This window comes from Misgurnus anguillicaudatus, chromosome 5, assembly GCF_027580225.2.
Source record: "Misgurnus anguillicaudatus chromosome 5, ASM2758022v2, whole genome shotgun sequence".
NCBI classification, from domain to species: domain Eukaryota; kingdom Metazoa; phylum Chordata; class Actinopteri; order Cypriniformes; family Cobitidae; genus Misgurnus; species Misgurnus anguillicaudatus.
This window is the reverse complement of record NC_073341.2, coordinates 11382038-11401151: the sequence shown is the minus strand read 5'-3', so window position 1 is coordinate 11401151 and position 19114 is coordinate 11382038. Positions and strand designations below refer to the sequence as shown.

General features: G+C 37.5%; 1 protein-coding gene and 1 long non-coding RNA gene across 2 annotated transcripts; both read right to left on the bottom strand.

Annotated features, from left to right (window-relative positions):
• Positions 1-4971: 4971 nt before the first annotated feature.
• LOC129413745 (uncharacterized) lies at positions 4972-14229 on the bottom strand. The gene is made up of 12 exons (XM_073867537.1): positions 13751-14229; positions 11580-11744; positions 11084-11187; positions 9493-10441; positions 8207-8307; positions 7979-8029; positions 7493-7868; positions 7258-7404; positions 6799-6928; positions 6601-6692; positions 6389-6467; positions 4972-5241 (listed from the first exon to the last, which is right to left on the bottom strand). The coding sequence occupies exons 1-10, from the start codon at positions 13980-13982 to the stop codon at positions 6668-6670; spliced, it is 2280 nt and encodes a 759-aa protein (XP_073723638.1). The 5' UTR covers positions 13983-14229; the 3' UTR covers positions 4972-5241; positions 6389-6467; positions 6601-6667.
• A 281-nt stretch (positions 14230-14510) lies between these two features.
• On the bottom strand, positions 14511-18876 carry LOC141363912 (uncharacterized). The gene is made up of 5 exons (XR_012369561.1): positions 18079-18876; positions 17862-17998; positions 16323-16678; positions 16144-16228; positions 14511-15884 (listed from the first exon to the last, which is right to left on the bottom strand). It is a non-coding gene; the product is annotated as an uncharacterized lncRNA (long non-coding RNA).
• Positions 18877-19114: the final 238 nt, after the last annotated feature.

The following is a 19114-nucleotide window of genomic DNA, read 5'->3' as shown; positions in this document are numbered from 1 at the left end:
CCAGCTGAGACTTTTTTCATATTAATTTACATAAAATCATGTGCTTTTATTGTATTTTGACTACCAATGGGGTGAGAAAATTGTACTTGAATTAAGTGTTTAAGAAAAAAAAATCTTATTTCTCAATTTTTTTCTCGCCCCATTGGCAGATAATTTTCTTGTTTTAAGGACAATTTCACTTAAATTGTATATTAATTTGTCTTAAAACTAGACTTATTTACTTAGGTCATTTTGCTCATCAAGAAAAAGCATTTTAATTTAAGAATTTTTAGATATTTCTACCGAAAACAAGACAAAAATACTAAGTAAGAAAGTCATTTTTGCAGTGTTGAACATTTAACTCAAACTGTGTATTGTTATTTTTCCAGCGTTTCTTGACCTAACATGGGGACAAAATTGAGTTCCCTTATAATGCACTTTTAACACTAGAACGGCCACCAGCAGTCATTTTAACCGCAACATTTAAACTTATGGTAACTATCTTTAACACTAGAACAAACAAGGCGTCATTTTCCTAAAACTACATGCATTTTCATTAAAAAAATATTTATTGTGTGAATAAAAACAGAAATATAATAATTTCTATCTAATAATTTCTATCTATAACGTCATTACCCCCCCTTTACAGCGCCCCTGAATGCAGGCGTCCGCTGACTGCGTCCCAAACCGCCTACTTCCATACTATATAGTAGGCAAAGAGTACGAGAAGTAGTGCTTTTCGCCTACTATATAGTATGGAAGTATGCGGTTTGGGACGCAGGGCTAGTTTTAGCTTAACACACCCACAATAAAATGGCATGGCGATAACGCCCATAATGCAACACTGCGTGACAAACCTTCACATTCTCAGTTTGTGACCCTCTTTCACAAGCTGTGTCCGAAACCGCTCCCTATCCAATATATAGTGCACTATATCGGGTGTCGGCCAAACCTGAGTGAACAACTTCGTTCCCTACCTTCGTTCACTACCTTTTTTTTTACCCACAATCCACTCTGATTTTGAGGGTACATTCGATGTACACTCGCTCACTCATATCTCTCATGATGCAACGGGAGACGAATGCATAAGTGGAATCATGCTGCGTTCCAGGCAACCTGTAAATCATGACTTCAAAACCACGACTCACGACTCTGAACTGGGAGTACATCGAACTAGTACGAGTTCACGGGTGGGAAGTCACGGGTTTGACTGCCGTTCCAGTGCACTTTCACAGGTAGAAGGCTGTAAAAACACGGGTTACAGGCGGCCTGGAACGCATACTCCCACTTTAGAGTCATAAGTCGTGGTTTGGACGTCGTAATTCACGTGCTCAAAAACCTGCCTGGAACGCAGCATCAGCTAACGGATACTGACAGTAAAAACCAAAGATTTACATTGATACACATTCTTGTTGTCAGTTATTTTCTACTTTTTAAAATTAAACAAATTCAAAATAATTGCGATATCTTTAATTTAAAATATAATACACATTTTTATTAATTAATAAATAAACAAACAACAGTAAATAAATATGAAAAGTATTTGTTTTGTTCTCTTTATTATTAACTAATACAATAAAAATGACAAGTTATGTGACAAACAAGTAAGAAAGTAAACTTCACCGTTTTACAGTACAATCAATTTTTTTTCACAGTACAATCAATAAGCCACACGGGTGTAAGGGTTTATGATCTTCGCGACAGCTCTCTGACGCATATGGTATTTACCTCAGTGTCCGAAATCGCTCACTCATTTTCATTTGCTTCTTCCCCATATAGTGGACTCAATTGTCATTCCCCATATAGTGAATGAGTGAACGAGGGAATGGTTTCAGCCACAGCTACAGTCATTGTGAAAAAGCTCATGCGTGGTCGTCATGAAAGCACTTCACAAAACATCCCTCAGGGCTTTTGGTTCGGAGGCGTGCATATTTGGAGAAATGTTGATTGATTTGATGTATTTACTTAAATTTTTTGTAAAGAGGAGTAATGTTTAATCCATTTTACGCGGCGATATGAGTCACTGATGTTGGTGCTCATTCATACGTGGCTAGGGTGACCACCCGTCCCGCGTAGCGCGTGAACGCACAGCGTTTGAAGCCCAATTCATGCGTCCCGCAAATTGAGACCATGTCACGCATAATCAATGCTTTTTCAAAAAAAGTTTGTCGCTCTATATCCTCGAGCCACAGGCAGCCAAACGAACATTACTAGACAGTTCAGGCTCGCTCGCCACTCGCTACTCGCACGCTACTCTTGCCCCTCAGCTGAACTGCTGACTAGGTTGTTGTCAACTTTTCGTTGTTGTCATGACAGCACAGTCCGCACGCAGCCACGCACGTGCATCCCTTTTAGATGCGCGCTTTCCAATTTGAAAAATGGAGAAAGAGACTGAGTCTGACTCTGCACCGCCATCATCAATTAAAAAGAGAAGGTGTGGGTACAAGAAAGACTGGGAAAATAAATATTTGTGGCTGAAAGTCCTAAAGGTGTCTCCAGAACACTGAACAGTTTTTTTCCTGCGCCTGCCTTTACTAACATGCAAGTTCACCATCCTTACTCCCTCTTCTCGTTCCGTGAGAAGAGTTGTGAGTTAAGAGTTTTTTTAACTGTTTCCGTGTTGTTGAGCAACTTCAATTCCTGTTAATTCTATAATTTTATATTATAATTTATTTAAATTGAATAAATTATAATGAAAAATAAATTAAATAGCTAAAGTAAATCGTAAGTGGAAGTGCATCTGTCAATTCATTGAATGTTCAAAATATTATGAATCTTTATTTAAAAAAAAATATACATTGGTTGGCCTATTCATGAGCATACATCAGCAATTACACATGTTTAGGGAAGTAGGGCATTATTAATATGCCATGTACACTGCAAAAAATTATTTTCAAGAAAAAAAATGTCTTGGTATTTTTGTCTTGTTTTCAGTAAAAATATCAAAAAATTCTTAAATTAAGATGCTTTTTCTTAAGGAGCAAAACGACCCAAGAAAATAAGTGTAGTTTTTAGACCAAAAATATCAAATTTAAGTGATTTTGTGCATAAAACAAGGAAAAATCTTGAATTTAGTGTTTTAGAAAAATGTTCACTTAAATTTGATATTTATGGTCTAAAAACTACACTTATTTTCTTGGGTCGTTTTGCCCATCAAGAAAAAGCATCTTAATTTAATTTTTTTTAGATATTTTTACTGAAAACAAGACAAAAATACAAGATTTTTTTCCTAGAAAATAAGTTTTTTGCAGTGTAAGGTGGTATGTGCTAGAAATGGGTAAACCACAATAAGTTGGCCCGTGGGTCGGGTGCACCGCCGGTTCAGGGAGTGTCCCACATTGTCCCTCAGAAACACACCCCTTGTCCCCCTTTGGGCTTATTAGCAGGAGGTCACCCTATACGTGACGCCCTCGTGCAGAGACCGTCCACTAGTCACCTTATTCCGCCACGCCTCTTTTTAATTCTTCGCTCTTCCGCATTTTGTCAACCGACTTCCGCTGCTAACATGGCACAACGCATTTGGTAGCTAGTTTGGTGGTTAGAAGATTTGTAGTTCACTATAACTTTAGCGATATGACAAATAATGCCACTGCTGTAAATGTTTTAAATTAATAGCACGGAGAAAACTATCCACTATCCACTTGGATAGTCTCAGATTGTCCCATCAATCGTCACGACAATATGAAGTGGCCGCGGCAATAACTTATGGGACATATTTAATTACCTTGTCCTGTCAGAAGGAGTTGATGGAGCAGCATTGAAAATTATTAAAATACCGATGCAGCCTACCAATATTTACATAGTGGGTTGTGTACACCGTAGCCGAACTACACGAACAACAGCTTGGATCCGTTTCATCATGGTGCCCATATAAGGGCATAGCCGCCCTGCTGGTAAAAACCTATGGCTGAAACATGCACATAAAGATGTTTTTATGGATAAAACAAGAAGACATTAAACGTGATTGGGATTATATATGGTGCATCTGTGTGTTTGATTTTGCAATCCATAGCCACGTCAGCTCACATATGGTTAATTAAAACACTCGACTTCTGTCAGTTTGTAGCAAAACAAAAATTGAATCCCACCAGTTCTCCTGTTTTGATGGTGTGCTAAGCTAATACCTGCTAAGCTAACGTGCACCTGCTAACATTTAGATATGTAAAATAGGTTTTGGGAATGATTTCAAATGGTAAAGCTCATTGAATTGATCTTTTTTTAAGAAAGGCATTTGACACAAAGTCAAAAGAGGTGAAGACATTTAATCAAAGAAAAGAGGGATAAAAACACTGTTAATAGACCGTTGTCAGTAATTATAATAATAACAAAGAATGATAATTAGACGCCAAATCCAGTCTGAAGACTTCATTTTTGTGATAACTGTTTCGAAAATCCGATCACAAATGAGCAGTGTCTAATATGGTTTAGGGATGTCCAATCCTGCTCCTGGAGGGCCTGCAGAGTTTTATTCCAACCCTAATCAAACACACCTGATCCAGCTAATCAAGGTCTTACTGGGCAGACTAGATACTTTGAGGCAGGTGTTGTGAGGGGAGTTTTAGTCAAACTCTACAGGACACCGGCCCTCCAGGACCGACTTTGAACACCCCTGGTTTAGGTGAACTTTGGTCGGTTTTTACTATTATAAGTTCATAAAACATTTATCCTTCTGACTGATAACGCTACCATTTTGCCTAGTTTTTATTTATAGACAGATTTAATGACAAACATTTGCATAAAGAAGGGTATATTTTAAGGTTTAGGTCAAGTGTACTTATTTATTTGAGTTAAAACAGCATCAGGTTTAACATTGTGTCTGATTGGATTTACTACGTTAACTCCCAGTATTTTATACCAAGGTCAAGGGTTTGATATTGGATATGAAAAACATGTACATAAGTAACCCAATCAGTTTATTTAATCAGTTTGATCAAATAAAAAAGATAAGAAAAGTCTTCCATATCAGTTCAATTTTATTTATATACTGTAGCACTTTTCACAATTGTTTAATTATTTCAAAGCAGCTTTACATTAATAAACCTGACTCCCTAAACTCCTAGGAGAAAAACAACCCTAGAGAGAGAGAGCCAGACATAGCTGATTCTATAGAGGATAAACTATATATTAGAAACTACAACTTTAAAATATAAAAACATTAAGAATTTAAACATTTTTTTTTAATGTGTTCAAGGATGAGACAGGATCTGCATCAGACGTTCAGCCAGCGGTCTGTGATCATGAAGTCTGAGGCTGAAATAAAACCTGAAGATGAGAAAGAAAGGAAATGTCAACATTTAATTTTTAGTCATCATATTTATAGTATATCTAGAACCTTAAAGGGGCCATGGCATGAAAATCTGACTTTTTTCATGTTTAAGTGCTATGATTGGGTCCACAGTGCTTCTATCAACCTAGAAAATGTGAAAAAGATCAACCCAATAACTTAGTTTTGGTAAACCATTCTCTACAAGCACGTGAAAAAATAGGTCGTTGAAATTTGGCTCTTCTTATGATGTCATAAGGAGTTCTTATTACTATAAAACCACCCCTTAATCTGCACTATCCAACCATGACACTGCCATTTAGTGCAAAGAGAGAAAATAATTGACAGCACAAATGAGTTTCAATTTCAACAAACCACCATCATTGTGATCAGTGTTTGAATTTCATCAGCTCATTTGCATTTTAAAGGACACACCCAAAACGGCAGATTTTTGCACACACCTACAAAGTGGCAATTTTAACATGCTATAATAAATTATTTATATGGTATTTTGAGCTAAAACTTCACATATGTACTCTGGGGACACCAAAGATTTATTTGACATCTTAAAAAAGTCTTGTGCCATGGGCCCTTTAAAGGCACAATATCAGTTGCGGCTTGTGACTGCTCATCCGAGGGGCGCTAATTGAAAATAAGTGTTTGGAGTGTCATGTGTGTTGCTTGTGTTTTTAAAATATGTGTTTGTTGCGTCATGTGAACCATGTGCATCACGTGTTTTGTCAAAACAAGTGCCTGCTGCACACGCGTCAAAACCGTTTATGATAAAAGAGACGCTCAATTTCACAAAATACACGCAAGACACTCCCTTAACAGTAAACTTTGATTACGCATGAGATTATGTGAGTATCTAGCAAACGCAAGTGTCTCTTTCATCATAAACCCTTTAGACGCGTCTGCAGCAGGCACTTATTTTGACCATACATGTGATGCACACAGGATCTCTCGACATGCAGAACACATATTTTGAAATAACGAACCACACACATGACGGGCTACATACATGTTGTGACGAACTTGAACTTCGCATCAAGCGCTTTCGGAAAAAAGAAGTCACCGGCCGCCAGTGCACAATATGTATGATTTTTGTAATAAAATATACAAAGATAAATGCAGTTGTGTACTTACATTATGCAAAAATGTGTTACTCCTGAGAAATTGTGGCCCTTTTAGTGTCGGTGCTATTCTCGCTTTCTGGTTGTAGAAACTAGGGAGACACAAGAGGACAAATGCAGAAGTGTTGGTTAAACAACATCTAACACACAGCTGTTAGCTAATTCATTATGATGCCATTAAATAATGTGATCAAACGGATAGTTAAAAAAGCATTCATTTATTACCTTATTTATCCATAAACATGATTAGCAAACTCCATATGTCTCAGAATGATGAAAACAGCATCTCCAATCATTCCCCTTGTGCGGATAGTGCCCTGTAGTGATGAAAATGTACATTTAAACCAATCTTACAATACAACTAACTACAGAAAATAAAAAGCATGTAATCTGCAAAATGTAGTTTCCTACTCTGTCTGTTACCTCATTTTGTATACGAGTAGCTCTTCTTCGTCAGACTTAGTTTTAAACCAGTCATGATCTAAGATCTGCTTGAGCGTCGGACGATCACTTGGATTCTCAGCCAGGCAACCTCTTAACAGATTGCTGATTTCTGTACAAGATTTAGGAGAGAGCTGGTTAGTCATCATGACGCACAAATGGTAATAATGATCATGGCATAAAGAGATGCTTTTGTTGTCATTTAATAATACTGCAAAAAAGTCTGTCTGTCTATCATCTAAAGGGACCCTGGTCACAGACAGACAGTACCTCAGGTTAAGATGATGGCACAGTGATGTAATACATTGGCGAGCCACTAAATGACTGTTTAGCTAAACACAATAAAATACATCTTGCCAGACAGACCGTATCCTCTGATAATATTTATTGTGGTTGATCAGTGGCTTTGTGTGTGCATGTTGATCAGACATTTTCACTCACCCTTTGATAAACGATTCATAGTTCTCCTCCGATTCCTGGAATCCACGAAATATCCATGCACCATAAAGAACAGCACATCACCTAAGGCCCAGACGCTTTCTTGCACGGCCTCGAATTTTTCGAATTTTTCGATCCACCATGGAGCTCCTGTACACAAAACATCATGTTGAGTCATTTTGTAAAAGAAACAGCAGGTTTCAATACTCCGCTATATATTAAAAAAGATTCAGCTCACCACTAAAGTCATAGCCATCATCATGCGTCAGATAAAGTCCAGACCCAAAGTCAATTAACTTCAGGCTCATTGTTGATTGCTGCACCAAGAAGTTTCCGCAATGGATGTCGGCATGGAAAACTCCATTATCCAGACAGTGTTTCACTGCCCGTACCGCCTGACGCATGAGATGTCTTGCTGTATTTTCACTTAGTTTTTCTTCACGCTTAACAAATTGCTTCAAGGATTCGCTGTGCAGTGGGTACTCCAACACCAGCATGTAAAAGTGTTTAGTCTCGTACCAGTCATACAACTGTATGATATTGGTGCATGAGGGCGCATCTCTTAACTTAAGCATCAGCGCCACTTCTGTAATGAGCGGTTTGGGGTATCCAGGCTGGAGAAAAAATGGTCAACAAATTACAATTAGATAAAACAAATATCTTGTATTGGTGCGTAATCGCTATACTGTCTATTTTCTGTTTAGTTCACTTTATGACAACTTACAATCTGAATAGTGCTTTCATTCCTTCGTTTGGTTATTCGCTTGATGGCAACCTGTAAAGAGAAAAACAGCAAAAGTTAATTTCTCTTGAGCTGACTGAAGCAGCTCACCTGACACTGCACACATAACTTTAAGGTTTGAGAATCTACAAACTTTTAAACATGGTTTAGATCAAGTGGACATACAAATTTCAGCAAACATTGTCTTTGATATAAATACAAGTGCATTACCAGAGTGCCATCCGATTTACGGATCCCTTTGTACACTTTGCCAAAGGTACCTTCCCCAAGCACTTCATCCTCCAAGAGTTGATATTTAGAATCAAAAGTGTCTGAAAAACACACAGACAAATGATGAGGTGACAGTACATGTTAACATTCATATACTCACTAGTGTTGGGCGATATGCCCTATTTTTAGATCGTCCTATCGTCAGCCTGTGAGATCGGCGATACACGATATTATCGGGGGGCGTGGCAGTAGTTTACTCTTTTTTTTATTTGTTAATTTTTACTCATTATAACAAGTCACTTGATGGGTGGACAAAAAAAAACAAGACCGTTACACCGTCATGACTGCAATCTTCTTAAAACTGATGCCATTAATGCGAGCGCGTCATTAAAACCCTATCATGATTACTTAATAACTGTAAAAACATGCATCTGCGCACGCACACACACGTGCGCGCACATACAAACTATTCAATGCATTTATTTAGTGCTGTTGCAGAAGACTACACATGTCAAGCAGTGGTGCTCTCATGAGGTGCCTTTCTAAACGCAACGGTCCAGCGGAACGCGATCATATTTTAAACACAATCATATATTAAACACGAGGGATGTGTTGCTACAACTCATCAAATGCATATCATAAACAGGATTAATACCTAGTGATCTGACTTCGGACAGAGCGCAGCTCTCTGCACGTACGCGAGAGTGAGAGAGAGGCGCTAATATGCAGCGGGTCATATTTTAAACAAAAAGTAAAGTTTGCATCAGCTCGCATGAAACGCATTAAACTGAACAAATAAGGATTACTACTTTAGTTTATGTTTAGACTGCGGACAGACGCGAGAGCGCGTGCACGTGAGACAGAGAGAAGCGCAGCTGCTCATGACGCGGCGCGCTGGATTTAGTGGTAGGAGGAGACCAAGACGCGCGCATTAAGTGCAGGTACGTGCAAGAAGGAATTCTCTATTTACAAGCTCTCCGCTTAAAGTGAAGCCCACAAACCCTCATGTGAGGAAAAGCATGCATTGTCGGTGTTAATATAAAACTATGATGATAATAATAATAATAACCATTCGCCAACTATCGTCTTGACGATCGCCATGAAAGCCTGCCATTGACGATATGTCTGAAGATCGTCGATACACGATACTATCGTCTATCGGCACAACCCTAATACTCACAGACGAAAGGTACAGCATACATTTCCAGGTACAGAAGAATATGATGAAGAAACCATTTCACATATTGGTGCAAACAAAGTAGGAGTAATATAGTCAGTACACTCACCTTTAGGCACTGAGAGATCAGCTGGTTTCTTCTCGCTTGGTGGTTCAAAAGCTTGTTGAACAACATTTATAACTTTTGGCCTGACAACTTTATCATCTTCTGGTAAGGGATTTCTGGGATTTTCAAGGGCTTTTGCCTCAGGATTTCCATCTTCTTTTGACCCAGGATTTTTTGCTTTATTTGGGTCGGGATTTCCGCCACCTTTTAACCCAATATTCTCTGTAATGGCACCTAACGTCTGTAGCCTGGCATTGGCTGCAGCGATGCCACCAAAACTGGCCAGATCCGCACCATCCATGGCATCAGGAATAGCTGGATCGGCATCTTTTTTCACTTTTTTACCTTTTTTTCTCAAAGGGTTGTGAAATAAGCGGCTCTTTGAAGCCTTTTGTTTGTGTTTCTTTAAGCCAACACTCTTCGATTGAGAATCTGCCAGATCAACAACTTCCCTGGCATCAGGGATAGCTGGATCGGCCTCAATCTGTGAAGTCGGCATCGACTCCACTTTGCCCCTCCCGAAGCATCCAAGCAAGCGTTCCCACAATGTCATGCGTTTATCCGGACAAATCTTTGGTTTTGATTGGGGGCAGGCCAGATCAGGAACATCCATGCCAACAGGAATATCTGAAATGGCCTTGGGCTGTTGAGTTGGCACAACAGTCACTTTTTCTCCCTGGAGGTTAGATCTGCGGCTCTTTGAAGCCTTTCGTTTCTGTTTCTTCGGACCAACGTAGGTCTTTGACCGTGATGCTAGATCAACAACTTCCCTAACATCAGGGATAGCTGGATCCGCTTTAAGCAGGGGAGTCGGCACTGACTCCACCTTGCCCCTCCGGAGACAGTCAAAGAATGCCATTCGTTGTTTTTCCGGTTTGATCTTATTGTTTAATTCAGAGCTGGCCAGACCAGCTTCATCCTTTAGATTAGGATTATCTGAATCCGCATTAAGCTGTGGAGAAGACCAGAGGTGGGTCAGACAGACAGACAGATAAATGTTTCAAGCCATGTTTAGAAGCCATGTTTCCATCCAAGGCTTTTTAGCAAAAAATGCTTTAGCGCATAAACGCAATACCTCAAAAAAATATATTTTTTAAATAGCTTTAACGCAAATAAATGTGATGTCACATGATAGATCTTCATCACGCGCAACCTCTGAAGGGCATAACAGCAAACAATGGGCGCTCTTATCGCAGCCTGAGACTTTCTGTTTTGATTTGCAGAGTCGATCCTCCATATACGCAGAGGGTACGCAAGCTGCACTGAACTAACTTCATGAAGTGCTGAAATGTCAATCACTTATCCATAAAATTATTCATGTTTATTCTCCTAAATATTCAATTTTTTCTCCTCATAATCGGGTGCCTTTGGTGAAAGGACATTTATTTTAAATTACCGAGATTTTTTTGCGATACACCAAAACTTATGTGACAATTCGCTTACATCATTCGTGACATCACAACGGACACCATTTTAGCTCCATTTGAATAGAAAACCTTTTTTACACATATTCACTTGGTCGATAACAAAACCTGGATGGAAACACGTCTATAAATGGACAGATAGTTGTACTAAATGTAATGATGTAACAAACCTCTGAAGGAATCAGTGTTTCCACTTTATCATTACGAAGGAATGGCTGCTTTACATTCTTCCACCCCTTCTTTATTGATTTAAAGATTGTATTCTTGCATTTTTCTACACCAAAAATATAAAAACAAAAACAAACGATAAACTATTAGAAAATTCATTATGACAAAAGTTGAACCGTTGTCAGTAATGATACTAAATAAACACATTTAACAAACTGTCCACGCAGATACTATTTGATCAAATATGTAATTGAGTATCTAATTCTTTATAACAAATTCCTAAAAATACAGCAATGATTATTGCATTAATAACGCTGTTAAAATAAGAGTTTAAAACACACTAGCAATGGTCTAAACTTAATTTCTTATTGTAAGATGCTTTATTTTATTGACTTTAATGTAATAAGATATCAGTATCTGCAAGGGCCAACAAAACTATTGAGGAACAAACATGGTACAGATTTAAAGACTGTCAAGAACACAAAATTTCCATCTGACCTGTGGGGCTGTTCGCCTCCTCAAATGCAGGAGTAAACTCCTTTACTCCTCCTCGTGGATGTGAACTCCCGGCGCGTCTGTCTAACAAATGTCCGTTGTTCGGGACAATTTCAGGGACAGCACACGGAAGAACAAAATCCATTCCACGGTCATCACATCCCAACACTGCAATTCAATAAATAATGTTATGAAATGAATGCTTTAACTGAAGTGATCAATACGTGTCTAAAACTTGTCACTTATTTTAATGTATTATTTATTCAACTGTATAAAATAAATATCACATTTGCAATCATGCTGAGCAGAAACAATAAACATCAGACAGTAACATACAGGGATGCAAACAATGACATGATGTTGTGTATTGTGTTATTGTAAATCTGATGAGAAAAAATACAACTTTTGTTAACTTGAGATAACAAGAAATTAAGTTGTGATCATGAGAAAACAAGCAAGCAAAAATAAAAATAGTACACAACCTCGGCTTCCGTAAATGAACAAAACATTTGCAGTCTGGTATGCACTGCTTACTATTTATTATGTTATACATCACTTATGAAAATTAAACATTTACATACAACAAAACCTGGTTAACGGTACTGTAGTTAAACCATTGTTACCACAAAATAACCATGGTTTTGCAAATAGTACTCAATAGGGCTTGGGCGCCGCGTTGCATTCTGGGACGTGGCGGCCATGTTGGTGGCCTCGCGAATGTAAACATACAGCAAGTAGGAGAAGCGGCAGAGTTGGGAGAATAAAAAGAAAGAAAACAGATGTTAAAATCTGGAAAAGGATGTGGAATTTACTGGGATACGTTAAACAGGGAAGCAGGGACCGGTGTTGTGTCGAACTCAGTTCCCCCTATGTTTCCCTTTAGTGTGGTGCTTTTATGGCGTTTTCATCACGTTACATTTAGAAAGATTAAAGATTTGAATTGGTTATACTAAAAAGGCATAATATCATGTATTGTATAATACAATTTATTAAATATTTCATACATTTGACAGTTTTCTATTAGGGTATTTCTTTTAAAATATAGCCTCTCTTTTCCTTTTTTTTTCCTTTACTGGTTGTTTTAAAAATGTAATGTTTGCATACATAATTAAATAAATATGATACATTTAATATGATTCATACTGTAAAAATAATTGACTTACCATTCAGAACAATACAGATACATTACAGAAACGCACACATATACATCTCAGTAGCCATTAAAACTTTAAATATATAAATAATAAAACCTATAACGTGATAAAAACGCCAATAAAAACACTACACTGAAGGGAAAAATAGGGGGAACAGACTTCGACACAACACCGGTATGTGGACAAAATCAGAACTATTAACAGTTTGGATCCATATGAAAAAAGAGTGAATAAAAAGCCTTTTAAGATAACAGCGTGGTTGTTGTGAGAGCACGATTTTACGCCAATCTGTAAGCAAAGTCACGTACGACCTTCACAAGTAGCTTAGTTAATGCAGCAGTTTTTGCTGTCAGCAGAGGGATAGCAACAGAAAGATGAATGTTGAAAATTTCACGTATTTTGGGCGAGTAAACCGGGACATTTCCCTTATGTTCAATGTTGACTTAAGCTATACAAATTAATATTCAGATGTTATACTTCGCTGTCGTATATATAAATGTCATTTATATGTCATGTATACACATTACTGAGGGGTCGAGGTTAATAAAACATAATGAAGTTTTGTCCTTATCTGTCATTTTTAATGTAAATTACTTTTAATTATTAATACAGCAACGGTTTACCATGGTTGAAAAAAAATAACGACAAATCAAGACGATTGAGAGAAAGTATGTCCATAAACAGAGCGCCACGACAAGTAATGACGTCCCAAGCCCTTACTACACTTTTACCACATAAAAACCATAGTTCATTTCCGTGAGGGATGTTAAAAAACAAGGCCTCATACGGCGTAATTCTTATCTTAAATTGCGGGGATGTTTTATTCATTTCGGTCGCTTTTTGTTAAATTAATGGAGTCAAAATTTGTCTGCGTATTCTCCCGGTCAAGAAAAACGGCGGGTAAAATGTCAAGTACACGAGCACCACCTGGTGTGTCTACATGTACACGTGCATTAACAACACAATAACTGTATGTAATCAGCATGACAGTCAGACGTTTTGCCTTAACTTGCATCTTACCTCTTTGGCGTTTCGCCTCATGTGTTGGATAAACATCCACCATCTCCTCCTCATCATCCTCCTCTCCTCCACATGGATTTAAACAACCGGCAGCGCGCCCGACTTGTGACGAAAGTCCGATATCAAGGACATAGTCACAGTTCAGCACAGCATTCGGCAGAATAAAATCCATATTTTCAACATCTGCTCCTTCCATGTCCTTGTCGGACAATGGTGTTACAGGACGAAACATGATGTGAAAAAATAACTGAAAGACTTAACTGTGCTAGACTCGGTTCACAGAGGGTTGAAATCTAAGTAAACTGTCTGTCTGTACACAGTGCGTCAAGCAGTTTAAAGCTGCGAACTTTTTGAAAGTCTGCAAATTCACTTGGTAATCTGTACAGTAGCGTTCAGAGTCAACCAAAGGCAAGCGTTCAGATCAGCCAAATGATACCAGTCTCATCTGGCTGAGCGTTTTTATAGGCACCGAGTGTGATGTCATAATGGTTCCATGACAACGATGAGTTCTACAGTATGGTTGTCATGGAGTTTAATGACTTTGTTCTGTTTACAGTTCAACTGTGATGAGTTTTTTTTATATATATATATTTATGTCCCTTGTGTTGTTTCATTAAAACAATTTACAACTTTTGATTGTAGATATATATATATATATATAAAATATCAAAACTCTTTAATATGTCTTACTTAATGCTTATTACTACATTTTAAAATGTATTTTACAGAATGTATAGATTTTGTATTACTATTTTTTTATTGCATGTTCACTAAACATTACAGAAAAGAAAACATACAACACTACATAACATACATAACAGGAGGAGACGCATAACAGACCTTACTACATTAACATACATAGTTTACACAGAGAAACAAAAAACAGTTACATTTCCATTACAAAGCCACACGAACCAGATCATCATAAACTAGATAAGATTTTTCCCAGTATAAGAGATGTTTTCTTCTTTTTCTTAATTTTGTATTCATATATTTAGACCTATTGTGTTATTCATTTACAACCACTAGATGGCGCTATGTTAATTACCAGTAATGTTAAAAGAAAAAGAGTATTAGTCGAGAGTAAAACACAGACATGCTCAGATTGTATGGAGATTTTATTTAAATCATTAAAAAGCATCAAAGGTCATATATTTTAATGCATGATACACACGAAAGGTTTTTTCATTGCTCAAAATCCTTCAGGCATATCAAAAAGTTCAACACTGGCAGTCAGTCAAAAACAGACATTAAGTTAGATAATAATCCCTCATCCCTTACAGCAGTTAAAGCATCAACAGAGTTACATATTGCTGGGTTTACTGCAGGGTTAAATTCACTAAGCACTACTTAATATTAATTCCCAAAAACATTAAAGGACATTTGACTGATGAAGAACCACCACAGAGACTAAAGGGTCATGGTGGTGGACAAAATCCTGTATGAGATGAGAGGAAAAGATCTTAAAAAATGTTTCCAATACCAAAATTATTTTTTCTGCCCCAAACCAATTTATGCAACAATCTCCTATCTTTGGTTAGATATCATAAAGCCTAAATTAATCTCCTAAGACCGAGCTTTGGTTTGTCTTTTTTTTCAGATTTCTACCAGATATTTTTGGGAACCAATTAATATAATAACCAAATATTTTTCTATGAACATGAAGCAGTGTATTTGTCCATGTTTGTGTATAATAGGTTCCAGTTACACAGAATTAAGTATTACATATACATATAAGTATCCACATATGTGACATCCAGGTCTTAGGAGGTTAAATGTGGCATAATACAACTGTAAATAGAGATAGACCTTATTAAAAAATTTAACCTTCAAGATTATATTTTTACATTACAGATTTTATGTAGAAATCTCTCAAACTTGCTTCACTGATACTCTGAACTTTATTGAACTACATCTAAACACAGTTTAAGAATGATCTTCATTCACTGTTATATTTACCTTTAAGCTAAAGAAGACTGTACCATTAATCTATATAAAGCACTGTACCATACCACCAAAAACATGTTGAAGTCATACTTTCTATTATACTATTCATTTTCATCACCACCGGATCAAACATGCAGTCACTGTTTCATTTCTCTGCAAAGGCTTCAGTGGAGATGAGCACGTGGACCTGTGTGATGATAATAATAAGAGATTATTCAAAGACATATCACAATGATGATAACTTTGGTATAGGGATGAACATTCCCATACCATCTTGTATATTGTCTTTTAAAAATATATATTTTCTTTTTTTAATCTATTTTTTGCATATTGTGTATTTTATTTATTCTAATTGTATTCTTTTTATTGTCTGTATCCTGTCACACTTATTCTGTGCTGTAGAAGCTTCTGTCACCAAAACAAATTCCTTGTATGTGCAAACATACTTGCAAATAAAGCTCTGACTGATCCTGGTTCTCTTCTTGAAGAGCTGGAAGTCGCGGCAGGAAGAGTGGCATCTGGTGGAGGCTTCTGTGAATTACAGGGAAGTTTCAGCTTTGAGGTTTGCCTTAACATAGCATGTGTTTAGTAACAATCAAGGCTGTTTAAAGTCACAGTGACCTACCTCTCTATCGAGAATGTAGCGCCTGAAGCACTTCAGGGACTTGGTGGTGATGTCCTCCTCCTCCTTCATCACTAGCCACTGCTTTGTAGAGGTGTACACCTCCTGCACCATTTTCTCTCTTGGCCGGTCCCAGCTTGTGCAGGCTGCCGCATCTCGAGGAAAGTGAACGACCTGAGGCGGCCCTGCCCATGAATTGCCCTGTCCACGTTGACCTCGAGGTAGCAGGAGACCGAACAGCTGCACATACCTCAGGAGGAGGTCCTTCACCCACCGGTTATTAATGGTTTTTTTTTTTTCGGGATGTCACACTTGTGTCAAAAAAGCTTAGCTTGGGCAGCAATGGATCTATCTTCTTCCTGTAGGAAACAGCCTGTTATAATCATCATAATGATAAAAAATGACCATGACAAATACAGAAGGTCATGATTCAGGTTAGGGGTTTTACAGTCACAGTGAGCAAATTTGAATATCTGTGTACACATTATAAATGCACAAAGTCAGGTGAAAATTTAAATGATACTTATTTCCCCCACTGTACAGTATTTTACATGAGGTGATAGAGATTTATAGGCTTTTGGTCATAGTGTGGCAATTAAAAATAAAAAGTAATATTGAAAATAACTTGATTTGGGCATTAACACAGATCAAGCTATTACTTTAGCAAATCCTTATGAAAATTAACCAAATGTTATTATAGTAAAAGTGTAATAACCATGTTTTTTGGTGAAATGAATGCCATTTGTATGACCAGAGTGTTACTACAAATACCACGAAAATTAACCTTGGTTTTACTACAATCTCTTCTGTACAGGAATCTAATTAGAATTTCTATCATATTTTGGAACCGTTCCATTAGAAAAATCTTATAGGATTCCATTAGAAAAATCTTATAGGATTCCATTAGAAAAATCTTATAGGATTCCATTAGAAAAATCTTATAGGATTCCATTAGAAAAATCTTATAGGATTCCATTAGAAAAATCTTATAGGATTCCATTAGAAAAATCTTATAGGATTCTATTAGAGGATATTTCTAAAGGATTTTAAGACACAACAAAAATTTGTAGAGGATTTTAATGGGATCCAATGACATTTTTTGTTTCTTAAAATATGCTTTCCCCTATTTGATTTTGTACATTGTTGTTGTTACACTGTAAAACCCGATAAGTTAACTCAACTTGAACCGTTTGAGGAAAATCATTACAGTTTATTAAACAATCATTTATTTTACAAACATTATTTTAAACATAAAACAAAAGTTTGCTTTTCAGTCCAAATTCACAGCAAAACTAATATAAGATTTTCACATTCCTTATGAAATATATCAAGTATTCCTTTATGACTTTAATAGACTCAGTGTATTGTACACTTTTAATAAATCAGTGTACTGTTCCTTAATTCAAACAACATTTAAACATTTTTAAGACGTACACTTTTCCCATGAAATTTCCAAATTACACAGGGTCACATTTGTCTATGCCAAGCATTGAGAAAACAACAAACATTATTGTTTCACTGATAAAATTGTGGTGTACTCACAGCATAATGAGTAACTGAATAGGTCCACTTGTAGTAACATTTCTTTAGTTTTTGTTGTGTTAATGGTCATAGATGAAAGTCAGTCAACCTCCTCAATGGTAAAGATCCAAAACTGCTCTAGACGCGTTCATACTTACCTGTGAGAAAACACAAAAGTATGAATAAATGTTTCACTAACAGAACTGTGGTATACTAACAACTTAAATCAATGTGGTACCTTTAAAGTTTAGCGTGTGAATGATGGTTGGTTGAGAACAGTCAGCCAGTCTCCTCAATGGTAAAGATCCAAAATTATGCTAGATGCATTCGTGCTAACCTGGGAGAAAACACACACATATGAATTACTTTTCCACTTACAGATTTATGTCATTTTTTCATTTCCATTAATCCATAGGTCTGAAGAACGAGTACTCCATTAACTGGGGGCGGGGCATTCAAAGGAGCGGGGCGTACACGTCATGGGAGAGACAGCAAGCTCAAATCGCGGCAGTGGCAGCTAGTAGTGGCACTTCCGGCATCTGGCTCATTTTGAGGCAGCTAGTAGTGGCACTTGGCATCTGACTTATCTTTTTTTGTGGCATCTTAAGGCAGCTAATCCTGGCACTTCCGGCATCGGAGTCGGAGTCGGACTCATCTTGAGGCAGCTAGTGGTGGCACCGTGACTTTTTGGGGCAGCTTACAGTTTTTGTGTCATTTAGGGCACTTCAGCGTCGCATATTGGCTGCTTGTGGATACTAACACTGATTGTGTGCGCTTGCTGTCATCATTAGTACTTGTTCTTTGCGCTATATATAGTTTGCTGTTAAATTACGCGGTTTTTGTGCTGTAATGTTTGCGTGCTGGCTGTTAGTCGGGCATTTCGAGATGCGTCGGGTGCCACCACTCTTGGCACTATGAGGCATTCGCGGCCGTTCATTTAATTCACGCGGGGTGTGTGGGAATGAATGTGCGCGTACGCTGGCTGACAGTCCTTTGTAGGTGCGGGCATTTCGAGATGCCACGGTTACTCTTGAGATGCCACCACACTGCCCCTCGGAATAGAAATAATAGAATTATACTTTTCTCACTTTGTTCATCATATCTTATTATTTTAGCGGGCAGACTGAGAAACACGTGGCTAAAATATTTCTAATTTATTTAAACAGTATTTTAAAACCAGGAAACACCCCTCCCTTATCAACCTCACAGCACTGCAATTCTTTTGTCTACCGGTAGGTGCCCAAACGGGAAACGCCGGTGCCAAGGCTATATCA

Excerpts from the sequence above, each read along its gene's own strand:
- LOC129413745 (XM_073867537.1), bottom strand. The coding sequence starts at position 13,982 with ATGTTTCGTCCTGTAACACCATTGTCCGACAAGGACATGGAAGGAGCA. Across the intron at positions 11,188-11,579 it reads GGAGGCGAACAGCCCCACAG|AAAAATGCAAGAATACAATC; the intron begins GTCAGATGGAAA and ends TTTTTGGTGTAG. Across the intron at positions 8,308-9,492 it reads TGATCTCTCAGTGCCTAAAG|ACACTTTTGATTCTAAATAT; the intron begins GTGAGTGTACTG and ends TGTGTTTTTCAG.